The 15,823-nt window shown below is 35.5% G+C and overlaps 2 protein-coding genes across 2 annotated transcripts; one reads left to right on the top strand and one right to left on the bottom strand.

Annotated features, from left to right (window-relative positions):
* The first annotated feature begins 2,280 nt into the window (after window positions 1-2,280).
* On the top strand, window positions 2,281-7,005 carry LOC107773978 (transmembrane 9 superfamily member 7-like). Its single transcript, XM_016593742.2, has 7 exons — window positions 2,281-2,507; window positions 4,207-4,371; window positions 4,485-4,594; window positions 4,712-4,820; window positions 4,909-5,021; window positions 5,130-5,280; window positions 5,378-7,005. The coding sequence occupies exons 1-7, from the start codon at window positions 2,388-2,390 to the stop codon at window positions 6,533-6,535; spliced, it is 1,926 nt and encodes a 641-aa protein (XP_016449228.1). The 5' UTR covers window positions 2,281-2,387; the 3' UTR covers window positions 6,536-7,005.
* Window positions 7,006-7,216: 211 nt separating this feature from the next.
* On the bottom strand, window positions 7,217-14,297 carry LOC107770114 (beta-galactosidase). The gene is made up of 19 exons (XM_075240849.1): window positions 13,819-14,297; window positions 13,103-13,198; window positions 12,905-13,017; window positions 12,741-12,807; window positions 12,526-12,618; window positions 12,280-12,423; window positions 11,561-11,649; window positions 11,352-11,457; window positions 11,163-11,250; window positions 10,264-10,382; window positions 10,016-10,180; window positions 9,761-9,930; window positions 9,542-9,651; window positions 9,246-9,355; window positions 8,942-9,052; window positions 8,753-8,863; window positions 8,306-8,511; window positions 7,889-8,225; window positions 7,217-7,767 (listed from the first exon to the last, which is right to left on the bottom strand). Exons 1-19 carry the CDS (start codon window positions 14,005-14,007, stop codon window positions 7,657-7,659), a joined length of 2,535 nt encoding a protein of 844 aa, XP_075096950.1. The 5' UTR covers window positions 14,008-14,297; the 3' UTR covers window positions 7,217-7,656.
* Between the last annotated feature and the right edge of the window lie 1,526 nt (window positions 14,298-15,823).

Raw genomic sequence — 15,823 nt, 5'->3', positions numbered from 1 at the left:
AGTAACTTTCACCAATTCAAATACAATAACTTTGATTATTAATTATAGGGAAACTTACACAAATATCCCAAATAAAGCTCAACTTACCAACCTCTGGTCAATAGTCATAGACTTACTAAAACTAGCCAACAAAAATTGAAAAACCAAATAATAGGGTTCTTTCTCTCAAAGAATCACATGCAGAAATCACCTTCTATATTTTTAAGCGTGATTAGCAACACTAGATACAAGACGGAAAGAAAATTTCACGGATGAGGTAGCAAATAAGGTGATGAAATACAAAAATATATACAATATTCCAAAAATCTAAACAAAAAAGGAACTTTTTCAATGGGTATAGTTGAAATTCATTGAAAATATATAGATAAGTCAATATACAAAATTTGAGGAAGATTGGAGGTGATCTGGATTGGTTTTGTATCAAAATTCGTAATTAAATCGAGTTCAAAAAAGTCTTCTGCGACACATGTATCAAACATGTATCACGCATGTATCTCACACACAGGTATGCATGGATAGACATGCGATACATGATTGATACAAATATGATACATATGTGATACATAAATGATACACAGTGTGATACACATAATTTTTTTGATGTTCAGTTTTTACTTCAAATTTTCAATTCAAACCACCTTAAAACTTCACCAAATCATCCAAAACTGAGATTCAAGCTCCTTAAGTTGTGCCCAATCTATTCTAATAGCACCCACTCAAAACAAAGCAAAAATTTAATATTTTTTATACAAATAGCTAATTGGCTAATTTGGCTAATATTAATAATATTTTATCAATTGGCCAATTTTTGTAATGAACTACTTATAAATGGACATAACTGATAATTTCCCTTAATTATATATGTGAATTCAAGAATTCGTTATCACAGTTTAATTATGATAGCTAGATTATGACATATGATCACATGATACAGGCGGAGCTAGCCTATTAGGTATGGGTTTAGCCGAACATCCACTCATTTTTGCTTTAAACCTCCCATACATGAGAAACTTATTAAATATGAATATATATATATATATATATATATATATATATATATATATATATATATATATATATATATATATATATATATATATATATATATATATATATTCAAATTGCTCTGTTTTTTTTTAAATACTAGCTCTCTCACATATCACTAATAATCAAGATGAGTGGCCCTTCCGTTGGTGAAAAAACAATTATATTTCTTTTAACATCAAACAAATGACCATAAATACACATCTTTTCAATGTTATAGCGATTCCTTTTATAAATATCATTTTCATATTTGCCTAATTTTTTGTGGGTGAAGTTATCTAATGCATGTGCCGATAGAAAGTAACTATTATTTAATAAAATAATTGAGGTGTGTTCAAGCTGATTTTAACACTATATTATCCAGAAAAAGAGTGATCTTTTTATAACCGAAAATTTTCAAAAGGTTAGTAATTGCATCATTCAAAATTTAATTCAATAAATAATGGATCTGCTTCTCAATCCTTTTCACTTAAATATGTAGTTTTCTGACACACATCACGCTAGGATATAAAGATAATGTATTTTAAATCATAAGAGTTTTATTAAAAATCAAGGAGCCAATGTTGGAATTGGATTGCAATTTATAACCTTATACATCACCAACAATCAACAATAACAAATCTAGTGTAATCTCATATGTGAGATTTAGAAAAGTTAATGTGTACGCAGACCTTACCCCTATCTTATGAATATGGAGAGGTTATTTTTGCTAGATCTTCGGTTCAAGAAATTATGAAAATAAAGCAACAAATAATTACAACAAAAAATAACAAGGCAACGAAAACGACTGCACAATATCTACTAATAACGAACTAAGAATAAGAAAATACAGCAATAGTACCGGTACTACTTGTAAGCCTAGAAGAGACTCGAGACTATCTGTCAACCTTCAACTCTAATACTCAACCTCCAAACCTTCCTATCGAGGATCATATTCTCGGTAGGCTGAACCAATGACATGTCCTGCCTAATCACCTCACTTCAGTACTTCTTTAGCCTACGCCTGCCCTTCTTCATACTAGCTATGGTCAACCTCTCACTCAACCTCTCACGCTTTCTAATCAAGATAGTTATGTCTCGCTTTTTTACATATCGAAATAATTAAATGTCCGAACTATCTCAGCCTCTATTCCTGTGTCCTCCGCCGGGGCCCTCCCACCATATCCCTGATAATCCTTATACACCACAGTTCCTTATATACGTTTAATTTACTGTGGGAAAAAAGGTTCAATTAACCAAAATATAAAGGAAACAAAATATGACATTAAAGAAGTGTACTTATCAAAAAGGTGGAACCTTGGGAATTTGTATAAAAGCTTCGACCTGACTAATAAAAGTGAAGCATGGAATTTCAGATGGATCGACGAAGATCATGCCAGCTTACAACCACCATCTTCTTCTTCCTCATATCGTCTACTCATTCGTTCTATCTTCCCGGGGTTGCTCCTCGTGATTTTCAATCGGTAACCATTTTCGCTTTTCTTTTTTCTATTTATGTGGTATGCATGCTAAAAAGAATAGTATTGGGACCAGATAATAATTCCCATAATCAATTTTTGAATAAATTTGATATCTTTCGATTTTGTGTGTCCGCTAATATCTATCCATAATCATTCATAATCGTTTCTAGGTGGCCAGTAATTTTTATCCATAATCATTTCTTGAATAATTCAGAAGGGGATCCTTTAAGCAACGGTCAATTTGTATACCGTGTGACCTATAGGGTACGCGTAATCAGCCCCTGACGCACGGTTAGGCTGCCTACATCACACCTCCTTGGTCTGCGTGAATGCGAGATGCTTTGTGTACCGGACTGCCCTTTTATTTCTTGAATGTCTGATTCTGGGTGTCCCCCAATTTCTACCCATGTTCAATTTTCTGAATAATTTAGACATTTTCTAGTTTTGGGTGTTCAGTAGTTTCTACCCATATTCATTTCTTGAATAATTTAGATATTTACTATTTTGGGAGTCTATAAATTTCAAAAATTTATAACTTTTTTTGTGTACTTGTGAATCATAGTGGTTTGGATCTATTGATTTTCATCTACTGCTGAAGCTCTTATATTACCATGTTTTTTAATAAGGGGTAACCAGCGAAAATGTTTGGCTTGTAAAATGATTGTGAATATAATGACTAATGAACACAGGCGGATCCACAATTTAAGCTTTATGGGACTTTTAAGGTTCTTAGCTTTGAACTATTGTACTTCTATAGTTAGGGGTTCATATCTACTATTTTTTAGTGAATTTTTTACACATAAGATTATGCTCCGAGTTAAAAGTACTAGGTTCAGATGAACCTGAACCTACTACTGCTATGTTGCATCCGCCCCCTGCTAATGAAATGGCCTGTATAGAGTGGAATGATTTCATATGAAGGCGTGGTTGATTGGCTGATTGATTTATAAAATGGGCGTGATAATTGATCTCCTCTATTGCTAAACAAATCTTGGGAAAATAAGTCACATATGTATTAATTCTGATGAAGTTGATTATTTTCTGGATAGGCATGTTTAGTGTCTTATCCTATAATATGATATCCTCTTATATATATATATATATAATTTTTTTCTTTAAATTTTTTAATACCTATATGTAGACCAAGTTTGAGACAGTGAATGCGTGTGCACCTACTACCTAATTTTGATTGCTGGATCGTCTTCTGCCTCTTTAGGAGTTTTCTTTGGGGCCTTTGTGGTTTTTGTGTTGGTCTGCTTGAATGAATGCCTTTGGCAGAATACATTTTATTCATGCGTTGGTCTGCTTGAATGATTGCCTTTGGCAGAATACATTTAATTCATAGCAAATGTGCGTGATAAGATTGAAAAACAGTGACTAATTCAGTGTGAACTCAATGTAGAATGCTGTATATTCTAAAGCTCTGAAGTATCCTTTCTCATACATTTTTCTATTGGTTTATGTCTTGAATATCCTGTGCAAGAAACATTGGGCATTGCAGTGATTTCATTTTCCCAGTTTCATCTGGTCATTTAAAACTTGGTACTTCATAAAGAATTTAACACTTTGTACTAGTTGCTCAGGTAGAAACATCAGAAAGAAGATCAATTGAAAGATACCATTTTGCTTTGTTTGATTGTTGCTATCTGTGATATGTATAATTGTCTCTATAACAAGGCTGTTCTTATCTATGTGCTTACAGGGTGATCCACTTAATGTCAAAGTAAACAAGCTGTCATCTACAAAGACACAACTACCATATGACTATTACTACTTGAAGTATTGCAAACCTACTGAAATTTTGAATAGTGCGGAGAATTTGGGGGAGGTTCTTCGAGGGGACCGCATAGAGAATTCAGTTTATACTGTAAGGATATATGCTTTTTCCTTCTAGCTTGAAATTGGCATTAAAAAAATGTTTGTTCGTGTACTTACGAGTGAACAAGCTGAATTGGTTATATCTTGTGAATTAATACACAGTTCCAAATGAGACAAGAACAGCCATGCCAAGTGGTTTGTCGACAAGAACTTGATGCTGAATCTGCAAAGAACTTCAAGGAAAAGATTGATGATGAATACAGAATCAATATGTAAGATTAATCTAGTGTAGTTTTGTTCCAGTTCAGTCCCACCGCAGCATGATATCTTTGCTCATCTTTTTGCACCGCCACAAAAATTAAACATTGATTTTTCAAATAATTATGCAGGATTTTGGATAACCTTCCTGTTGCTGTTCTTAGACAAAGGCGAGATGGAAGTCAATCAACTACTTATGAGCATGGTTTCCGTGTTGGGTTCAAGGGAAATTATGCTGGGGTTAGTGCAGTCACTGAATTGCTATAGAATGATGACTTAATCCTCGCTAAGTAATCTAACCCTTAATGCATTTACTTTCTTCTGCCAGAGTAAAGAGGAGAAGTATTTTATCAACAACCATTTAAGCTTTCGAGTCATGTACCACAAGGACCCTGAAACTGATACTGCTCGTATTGTTGGGTTTGAAGTCACTCCAAATAGGTTTTAATGCTAACCTGTTCCTTTCTATTGTTTCATATTCTTTATTATTGGGGAGAGGAAGGTATAATTATCCCTAGCTGTTCTTTTCTCACTTGTTTTTTTTGACAGCATTAATCATGAGTACAAGGATTGGGATGAGAAGAATCCTCAAGTGACGACGTGCAACCAAAATACAAAAAATTTAATTCTAGGTGGTGTTGTGCCCCAAGAAGTAGATACAAATAAGGAGGTTGTATTCACCTATGATGTTTCCTTCAAGGTATTCTCTTACTGAACCGTTATCTGTCCTACTTCAGGTGTGATACAGTATTTTATTGTTTGTTGATTTCTTATCTGCTGCTATCTGTTTTCTGCAGGAGAGTAATATAAGGTGGGCTTCTCGTTGGGATACATACCTTCTCATGAATGATGATCAGGTTCACTGGTTTTCCATCATAAACTCCCTTATGATTGTCCTCTTCCTTTCTGGTATGGTTGCGATGATCATGATGAGAACTTTGTACAGAGATATTGCTAACTATAACCAACTGGAAACACAAGATGAAGCTCAGGAAGAAACAGGATGGAAACTTGTTCATGGAGATATTTTCCGCCCACCTATTAATTCTGGATTACTATGTGTTTATGTTGGGACTGGTGTCCAGATATTTGCAATGACACTAGTGACAATGATCTTTGCTCTGTTGGGTTTCTTGTCGCCTTCTAACCGTGGTGGACTTACGACTGCCATGGTTCTGCTCTGGGTCTTCATGGGTTTGTTTGCTGGCTATTCTTCTGCACGTCTTTACAAAACATTCAGGGGAACAGAGTGGAAGAGGATTACCTTGAGAACTGCTTTTATGTTCCCCGGTATACTTTTTGCTGTCTTCTTCATGCTGAACGCTCTCATCTGGGGAGAGAAATCTTCCGGGGCAGTGCCTTTTGGGACTATGTTTGCTCTTGTGTGCTTATGGTTTGGAATCTCAGTACCTTTGGTGTTTGTTGGCAGTTACCTCGGCAATAAGAAAGCAGCCCGTGAAGAGCCAGTTAAGACAAACAAAATACCTAGACAAATACCGGAGCAGGCATGGTACATGAAACCAGCCTTTTCAATTCTTATCGGTGGCATTCTTCCATATGGGGCTGTTTTCATTGAGCTGTTCTTTATTTTGACTTCCATATGGCTGAATCAGTTCTACTACATCTTTGGCTTCCTGTTTATAGTTTTTCTGATCTTGATAATCACATGTGCGGAGATAACTATCGTCCTCTGCTACTTCCAGTTGTGCAGTGAAGACTATTATTGGTGGTGGAGAGCTTATCTGACTGCTGGATCCTCGGCTTTATACTTCTTTCTCTACTCTATTTTCTATTTCTTCACCAAGTTGGAAATCACAAAGCTGGTTTCAGGCATCTTGTATTTCGGTTACATGTTGATTGCATCGTATGCCTTCTTTGTGTTAACCGGAACTATTGGTTTCTATGCTTGCTTCTGGTTTGTCCGGAAGATTTACTCCTCAGTGAAGATTGACTGATCAAGAGATAGCTCATAAGTTGTTGCAAGGATAGTGAAAATGGTCTGGGGTTCTGATGATTTTGAGATTTAGGAAAAAAGGTCATGTGGATTGCATCATATGACTTTGTGCCAACCGGAACAATTGGCTTCTATGCTTGCTTATGCTTTGTTCAGAAAATATATTCCTCGGTGAAGATTGACCGACTGTCTGACCAAGAGATAGCCATAAGTCCATACCTGTATAGAGGTCTGAATTCTGATGATTTTGATATATAGAAAGAAAGTAGCAGGTTTTCGTGTTGCATAGGAGTGAGGCTGAAGTCTGCCTGCCAACGACTGTTTTGTGTACGTTCACAGGCTTGACTTGTTTCTTGTCATTTAAGTTTATTTCATTTGTTTTGTTGGTTACATTGTTGCAACATTAATTGTAATTTTTTTAACAATACATATGGTAGAAATGTTACCAGAAATTTTGTTCTGTCTTGAAAACTTATGATGATGCATCTACAAATGTATGCAAGCTTGTCCTTTCAATTAGCAAATTGAAAACCATGAGAAACATTTATGCTATACTTCTGCATGTGATTAGGATAGCATTTCATATTAGTTGTCAAGAACAACACCAACAAGTGCTAAACAATGCAAGCACAGAATGCAAACCTCGGTATCTTGACAGATAACACATGCATATGAATAAGAATGAGAAAAAGGAGCTTGCTGTTACTGCAACATTGTTAAACTATTAATGTGCAAAGCAATGAATAATTGCTTTTCTTACATTGTTTATACAATGGAAGTTCATGGAAGCGAAATGCTTGCCAAGTCTAGCGCAAACAAAATTTGCACAAAATGGACTCATTACAGATCATCCCTATGTGCATTTGGAACAAACCTCAAATTCTTGTTTTACAGTAGCAGGCCAACACCAATCTCAGTAACTAACATGTACAGAATCAGGTGAGCTTTGATGAAAGAGGTGTGTTGCTTAACTGTACAACTTCATCCCCAGCAAAGCCAAAAAATGGTAGGTGCTGATTTTTGGATGTGTAGTAGCTTCTTCGAGAAATGTTGAGTGTTCAAACTATTTCTATCGCGGTGTTTAAGAAAAATCACTGAAAACCACTAATACCATCATGGTGATCAACTGCAAATGGCTTCCACTGAGAGTTTCTTCAATACATTTCGACATGGATCACCTCCGAAATTCTCTGGTGTCACACTCACTGAGCAAGACTCTTGCCCAACACAATTCTGCAAAATAATAACAATAATTAAAGATGCAAGTAGGTTTCTCATGTTTATACAAAGTGAGAAACTCAATTTTGATTCCAAAAATGAAGGTCAAGCTCATCAAACTATGATTCTTAAATACCTTTTCAAAAGCGTCATATGAGTGTCGGGCATGGCAACTTCCCTGCTGAAAGCTTCCACAAACTCCCTCTGGTGTTCCAAAGCTTGCAAATTTGATTGAAGAAATCTTCTGACCAGGTGCACACCGAAGATGGGCTTTAGGTCGGAGAGGTCTGTCAAATTTACCAGATGCTAGCCTCTGCCAATTCAACAACTGTGGTTGCCACTCATATATATCAGCACAAACACTTGCTATTTCTCTTTTGACTAAAGTGATTCCATAAGGATCTCCTCCCCATTCCTCAAATACAACTAACAAATTTCCAGTAGGATGTAGCCACGACCGGGGAACATGGTACCTGAATTTATGCTTCTCAGTAAACTAATTGGAGCTTCATGTTACATAAGAGGAAAATCAACCAAAGTTTGCCATGCTTACCATCTTTGTGAGCCCTCTCCGCAGTTACTTAGGCACTTTTTCTCGTCAAACCAGCCTGTATAGTAACAGGCAGTACAATTACCAGATGATTTATATCCAGGCCAATGGCGTCCGAGGCTCTGACCATTTATCCATACTTGACCTTTTCCCATGGTGTTCATATCTAAAGCCAAAGGCTCATTTCCAGCTGGAGCATTGAATGTAGTCTGCAAATTCAGCAAAGGGATTTAGTGGCTTTTACTCAGGTCTTTTGAAGGCAAAGAAATTTGAATTCTTGATATGAGCTACAGTAAATGTAAGCACTGCACCATAAAGCTAACTCCTTTTGGTGATGCCCGTCACCTATGCTAATATACTGAGCTTTAGAAGAACCTAATATTCCTGACTTATAGAAGGACAACTTTACTTTTATAACTAACCATGATAGAAAAGATATGAGTTATGCACCTTATACCAAGAGAGTGGCTGTTTCTGAGCCACTAAAGAGCCCTCAACCCACTCAACAGATGGGCTACCGCTGAGCGAATGAAGACTCAGGGCTTCTCCTTTTAGACCAACCTGGTCAAAGAAATGAACAGTCAGATAGACGGGCATTTAAGCAAACAACTCTTTTTTCAAAAATCTAAAAAGACAAACCTTGTAGAACCATTTCTGCCATGTTAAATCTCTTGTCCCCTCGTTAAGACCACTAAGTGAAACCGGTCCAAGAACACCAGCATTCCATGTCTCAAAATGAGGGCCAACATTCTACATTCAAGCACATGTAGAAGCAAGCCAAATGATGAGCATATTCTGGAATTACTGAAGTATAACTCTCAAAATCAGTTTTACTCGAATGCAGCACACAGAGCCATGCAGCTGCCATGAGGAGACAAACAGGCATATGTATGATATATGCACGTGGAATAGAGAAGAAGAGGGTGGGGAGAGAGGGACAAACCGGAAGACCAACAGCAATGCTTAGCAGAGAAATCTTGTTTACGCCAGCTCTCAGATTAATACCATTGCTGAAAGTTAGTTTTGGGTTTTCTAAGCTTCCGTACACAGTTCCTGCAAAACGAATGGATGTACAGAAATGATAAATAACAATGTTCAATTGACCTGGACATCAGTTTTTCTTATTAAACCAAATTGTTTCCTCGATTGGGTCGTAAATTGCATACGAAAAAAAGCCCGAAATCTCTGATTAAAAAAAGCCTCGACTCGCAATTGTATGTAACAAAAAACATCACGGACCTGCTAATTGACCATTCACGAACACATGCAATGCATGGCCAGCAGAGAAGACTGTAAGCCAAGGCCAATTTCCGCTATTCAAAAATCCTTCTGTTGGATCAATCTCGACGCTGCGGGTAAACATATTCAATCATAAACATGTGAGCAATCTAAAGTAGTTCGAGTGAAATTAACTTCATTCGTTTGTTTGTGAAGCAATACCAGAAAAAGAGCACTTACTCAGTCATGTACCACAAATAATCAGATACATCTCTTGTGGTATTTATCTGCTCCAATAACCCAACTGTGTAAGTATTGTCTTCATGCAATGCTGCGTCTTCGTTATATGACTGCCAAGAGAATCCTCTAATGACTGGACTCATCTTCATCTGTACACTTTGAGCACCAACCTTCACATTAAATTAAGAGTGTGAGACATCTTCATTGTTATGCACTAATAGCATAAGTAATTCAGGAGAAGTGCCTTTTTCTCACCCTCGCAGTATTATATACAGTGTTCTTGCAGTCGGGAAGAATGCTGATAGACCAGGGCGGCAAGTTATAATGCATGTTCCCAAATGCCACTTTAGCAAAAGAGTGCTGGTTGTAATTAGCAAGGAAGGCAGCGCAGGCCCCAGACTCCGACTTAAAAATACGGGCCTGTAAGAGAAAAACAAAAAGTTTGATTTCACTTCAAATATGGCAATGCTGACTGGTTTAAGAAGAATTTAAATGAATGTCACCTCTTGATAGTTTCCTAAGGGTGTCACAGTCGGATCAGCAGATACTAAAGCTGGCTCACAAAGCTTTATCGCTCTATGCAGGTCTTTCAAATGACCCCATTTAGGTTGACGTAATAACCCTGAAGATCAAAGGGGGAAAAATCACTTTGGCTAAACAATGATTTCCACTTCAGCTGCTCTTTTTCTTATCTTTTACATCTTCGCCCTAATTCTAATCATGGATTTGATAGTAAAGAAACCTCATAAGTAAGTTTTACTCAATAGCAGCGTGACAAACTGAACAACATAATATCATGTAAGTTTATCAACAGCAATAAACTAACCGAGAAACACAATATCATTTATGATGAAGAACAGGATTTCCAAGTAATTAATTTGATTGAATTGTTAATATCAGCTGGTTGAACTTAATAATAAGCAGTAGACATAGATGTCAGCAGCTTTTGCTTTAAATGCAGCTTGCATGACCTACTATAACACATGCATTTGCCTTCTGAACTAGATTCACTTAAAATTAGTAATCACAGTGTTCGGAACAAATAGAACAACGATTTGTTTTTGGGTAAGTAAGTCGTACAACAGGTAAAATTGTTCCTCAATCCAAACAGAAGCACAGATCATTCGGTCAAGGAGTCACCCTTTTCTGCAGCTGTGAAATGAAAGAGCAGACCCTCGAGGGTGATGTGAAAAATTTAACAGAAACCAGTGTACTAGCGAAGCTAGGGGCTAACACGAGAAAAAAGATAAACCAAAGAAAAAAATAGAAGAGTAGACCAAGTAAATTCTGCTTCTCCCTATTCAAATGGTTTATGGAACAAAACAGGAAGGTATTTTGATCCTTAACCTTCTCCTTAAACTACGATATTCAATCCAAACATTGATTCTAAGAAAATACATACCAAATTCATCAAGAGGTGCATCATAGTCATAACTAGTGGCGATAAATGGGCCACCAGCAGTCCTTCCAAAGTTTGTTCCTCCATGATACTGACAAAAATAGGGGGAAAAAAAAGGAAGTCAGAACAATGTATCCTCCTTGGATTCATATAAAACACTTAACTTGTTAAAGTAAAATTCCAATGAATTACCATGTAGTAATTGACAAAGGAGCCTCCCGTTTGTATAAATCTTGCGACAGCAAATGCCATATCCTCTGCAGGACGGTAAGGAACTGGACCTCCAAATTCAGTAAACCTGCCAAGAATATCAAAACCGAAATTATCCCGTCGTGAACTCTAGCAAAGATGTAAAATAAGATATTATACTATAGCTTATGAGAGATGCATGTGAAATTTACCAAGCTGTCCAGGCCTCAGTCCACATCTTGGGTTTATTAGCCTTATTTGGTAAGAAGTAGTCACAGTAGAAACCATTGCAAGTATTAATCTGCCCAGGGGAAGATATACATTAACATAAAGTACCAAAGTAAATTTAATTTAAAAAAAAAAAATAACAGAAGACATGCCAATACAAGCTTTTCTACTGGATGTTTTAAGTATTAGTAAAGTTAGTTATCACAAAATATGTTGCTCGGACTCTTCGAAAATGTTGCTGGGTGCGTGTCGGATCCTCCAAAAATAGTGTATTTTTGGAGGATCCGATACGGGTGCGGCATCATTTTGGAGAGTCCGCGCAACATAGATCACAAATAGAGCAAGTACGGTATCCCTTTGTTTGTAAGTTTGATTCAAACAGGTAAAAGAATGTTCTTTTACAGACCACTAAAAAGCAAACATAGTCACAAGTCGGTGACTACAAGAGTAAAAGGCAACTGAATATTTTTTTAAGAGACATGAAAACAGAAAGGAGTGGGAACATAAGCCACCACATGTGCAGGAGTTAAAAGTATTCTATTTAATTCATGACTATACATGGTGACAACTGACAACTGACAATAATTGTTGCATAAGAACCCCACTAGAAATGGGAACATAGCAGGAAAGATGCAAAGAACAAGAAGAAAATATACAGACAATAAGAATAGAAAATCAATGAAATGCTATAGAATCCACTTACTATAGGATCAGGGACATCATCTTGCTTGCACATGATCCATGGGACACCTGTGCCAAGATCCACTGCCATTTTTGCCGCCCACTCTGAGTAAGCTTTACCAGGTTCACCTAGTTCCCACTCCATAGGTCCATATTCATTTTCGATCTGTCATAATTTTTCAAAGACGGTTATTTTCACCCAATTTACCTTTTAGTTTTAGCTGTAGGAAGAACCTTGAAATTTGCAAGATTGAAAAGTTTTAACAACCTGAGATAGAATAATTGGACCACCCTGAGATTGATACAACCGTTCTGACTTCATCATATCAACAATCTTGGTAGTGAACTTTTGCATTGCAGCCTATGTTGTAGCATTTTAGATAAAAAGAGTAACACCCAAATTAGAAACCAATCACATCAAAGTAAGACTAGTAACAAAAATTGTTGCTATGAAGAATTTTTCATTTGGCAGCTCAATCTAACCTTGAAAGGCTCGTTGTCTGTTCTGAAACTGATACCTGGAACATACTTTAGCCAAACTGGAAAACCCCTGAAATTGGAACAGGTAATATGATCAAGAACTTAAACTTTATGTCTATATGGGGTATCATTATTTTGGCAGATATGACCATAATTTTGAACATTACCCAAAATTCCATTCAGCACATGCATAAGGTCCAATCCTGAGATGGACATAAAGTCCTGCTTCTTGCACCACTTTAATAAACTTCACTAAATCATACCTCCCTTCAAAATAATACTGGAAAATAAAACAAAAAAATAAGTTAAATAGCAGCAAATGATGAAAACAGTAAAAATTGAAAAAAGGAGTCTACTTTACTCACCTTCCCTTCTTCAGACTCATGTCCATTCCAGAAAACATAAGTTTGTATCACATCCACTCCTCCTTCTTTTGCCTTCTGAATAAGATCTGGCCACATCTGTGTAATCAAAAAACAAGGATAGAGATAATAACCTTATAAAAATCCGATTTTAAACAAAAACAACAACTATACCCCAGTCCTAAACAAATTGCAGTAGGCTATATGAATCCTCACTGCTTCATTTATACTCAACTAATGTCATCATCATACCAAAAGATTGTCTAAACACCCAATCTTTAAACAATAAAAAATAAAAGTTTAGTCAGAGAGTGAGAGAGCAACTAATTTAGACACCCATTTGCCCAAAAAGCCAATCTTGAATAAAACATGGAATATACAACAACAACAACAACAACAACAAGGTAGAGAGGCTGTTTCCGTTAGACTCTCCGCTCAAGAAACAGTGAAAATAAAGCAACAACAAATGTAATAGGGTAACGGAAGCAAATGACACAAAAATAAAACATGGAATATGGAATCAACATATTGAAGTAAAAAACAATTAGAAAGATAACATAAGCATATAAAAATCCAATCTTTAAACAATAAAAATTCAAAGTTGAGTTAGAAAGGGAGTAAGCAACTAATTTAGGCACCCATTTGCCCAAAAAAAAATCTTGAATATAACATGGAGCATGAAATCAACATGTGAAGTAAATTGTTCCCATGAATTATACCTCAGGTATGCTTCTTGGGTAATGAATGGAGCCAGAAATGAGGATTTTTCTTTGGCCATTTACAATAATAGCCTTATGGTCATATGACACTGAAGCAATTCCACAAGAAACCCATGAACTCAATAACACCAATAAAATCAGCAACACATTCCACATTGCAATCCAAGAACAATCCATGTTGGTCAGCATTGAGCATTCAGCACCCCTTGTACCTCAAATTCTTGCGCCTTTTACAAGGCACTTAACTTTATTCCTTCTTTTTTAGTTGCACTTTATTCTATTCTTGCATTATATAGTGAGAGAAAATGTAATAGTACTACTAAATATAGTATTGGGAGAGTGGCGAAGAGAAACAGCTGTTTTTGTTTGTCTTTAGATTTTTCTTTTTCCTTTTTTTGTTTATAACATACTTTCCCTTCTAGTGCAGACTGCAGAGTAAGAGAGAGAATAAAGAAGAAAGAGAAAAATGCTGTCCAAATAAAGGAGTACTGTCGTAGTAGTAGTATAGTTCTGAGTGACAGTGTGAATGTGTGACCAAGTGTGGACATTTTTCCATTATTAAAAAAATAAGGTTTCATAATTAAGATTTTTGTTTTTATTCTTATACTTACGTTGAATCTGGTTTTTATTGGAACTCTTTTGGTTTTATTCGAGACATACTATATGTCATTTTGTTACACTTTTTAAAAATGATATCTAACAGTGTTAATAATTACTCCCTCCCATCTTGACCTTTTACTTGTCATATTTGGATTAGTATTAATTAATAAAATAACTTAATTAAATTATTTTTCTTTATTCTTTTATTTTAATTCTTTTTTTTCATTACATTAATTTTTCTCCACATTTATTATGTAAGACTAAGGTAAAAAAGTAATTAATTCTTCCTTGGTTTTTTAAAATGACATTATTTTGGATCAACTATTTTTAGTAATCATGGCAATTAAAAAAAATGAGAGAGAGTATAGATATTTGGATAAATAATTTTTTCCTTTCTATAATCATGTCATTTAGCTAACACTCTATTAGTTGAACTGTAAGGATAAATTTAAAAAAAGAACTATAAATGTCCTCATATGTTTTTTAAAATATTAAATATTTTCAAAATAAATTCAATCTACTAAAACAACTACAGTAATATTTAAGGTCAAAGGTAAAGTGTGTTACCGTAAAATATGTCTAATATATATTTGTAAATTATTTACAAAAATGAGTTAATATTGTAATTAAATGGATTTTTTTAAACATTAAAAAGTACGAGGATTCCTATAATTTATCAAATTAATGTAGAATTAAAACACAATTAGTTGATCGAATGATTAAGTGAGAAATCGGGATCTCATAAAATGGGGAGAAATTCAAAAATAGCCAGATTTACAAGTAGTCATTCAAAATAGCCACAGTTTCAAAAGTAATCGAAATTTAGTCACTTTTTATGTACGGATAAATCTGAACAAAAACATTGTTCAAAATTCAAAAAATACTCCAGCATAATATATAGGAGTTCCAGTATATAATACTGGAACTCCAGTCTAATAATATACTGGAGTTTGGAGCACCGGTGCTCCAGTCTCCAGTATATTATACTGGAGCCAGCAAAGTATATCGGTCCAGCATAATATGCTGGAAGTTCATACACAGGTACACCGAACTGTAGTATATTATGCTGGACCGGTCTCTATTACAGCGAAATAGTGATTATTTTTTAATAACTTGACAAATGCTGGCTATTTTTGAATAATCAGTCCATAAACTAGCTAAGACCGCGCTATTTTGTCGTTAAAATGGGTAACTAGCCTATACCTCCTGTTATAGGTGCATGAATATTATTCATCCCACTATAATAATTATTGATGGTCCCACTTATCTCTCCACTTATCCGCAAAGCTTACATTCAATGAACGAATTTCCCCGCTGCCATTTTAAGCATTTGATTTTTTCATTAAATTGCAAGTAGAAAGGTTAATATTTAAAGCTGCTGTTGGAGAAGTGAATTAAATTGCGG

This window comes from Nicotiana tabacum, chromosome 20 (assembly GCF_000715075.1).
Source record: "Nicotiana tabacum cultivar K326 chromosome 20, ASM71507v2, whole genome shotgun sequence".
NCBI classification, from domain to species: domain Eukaryota; kingdom Viridiplantae; phylum Streptophyta; class Magnoliopsida; order Solanales; family Solanaceae; genus Nicotiana; species Nicotiana tabacum.
This window is presented reverse-complemented; position numbering and strand designations above follow the sequence as displayed.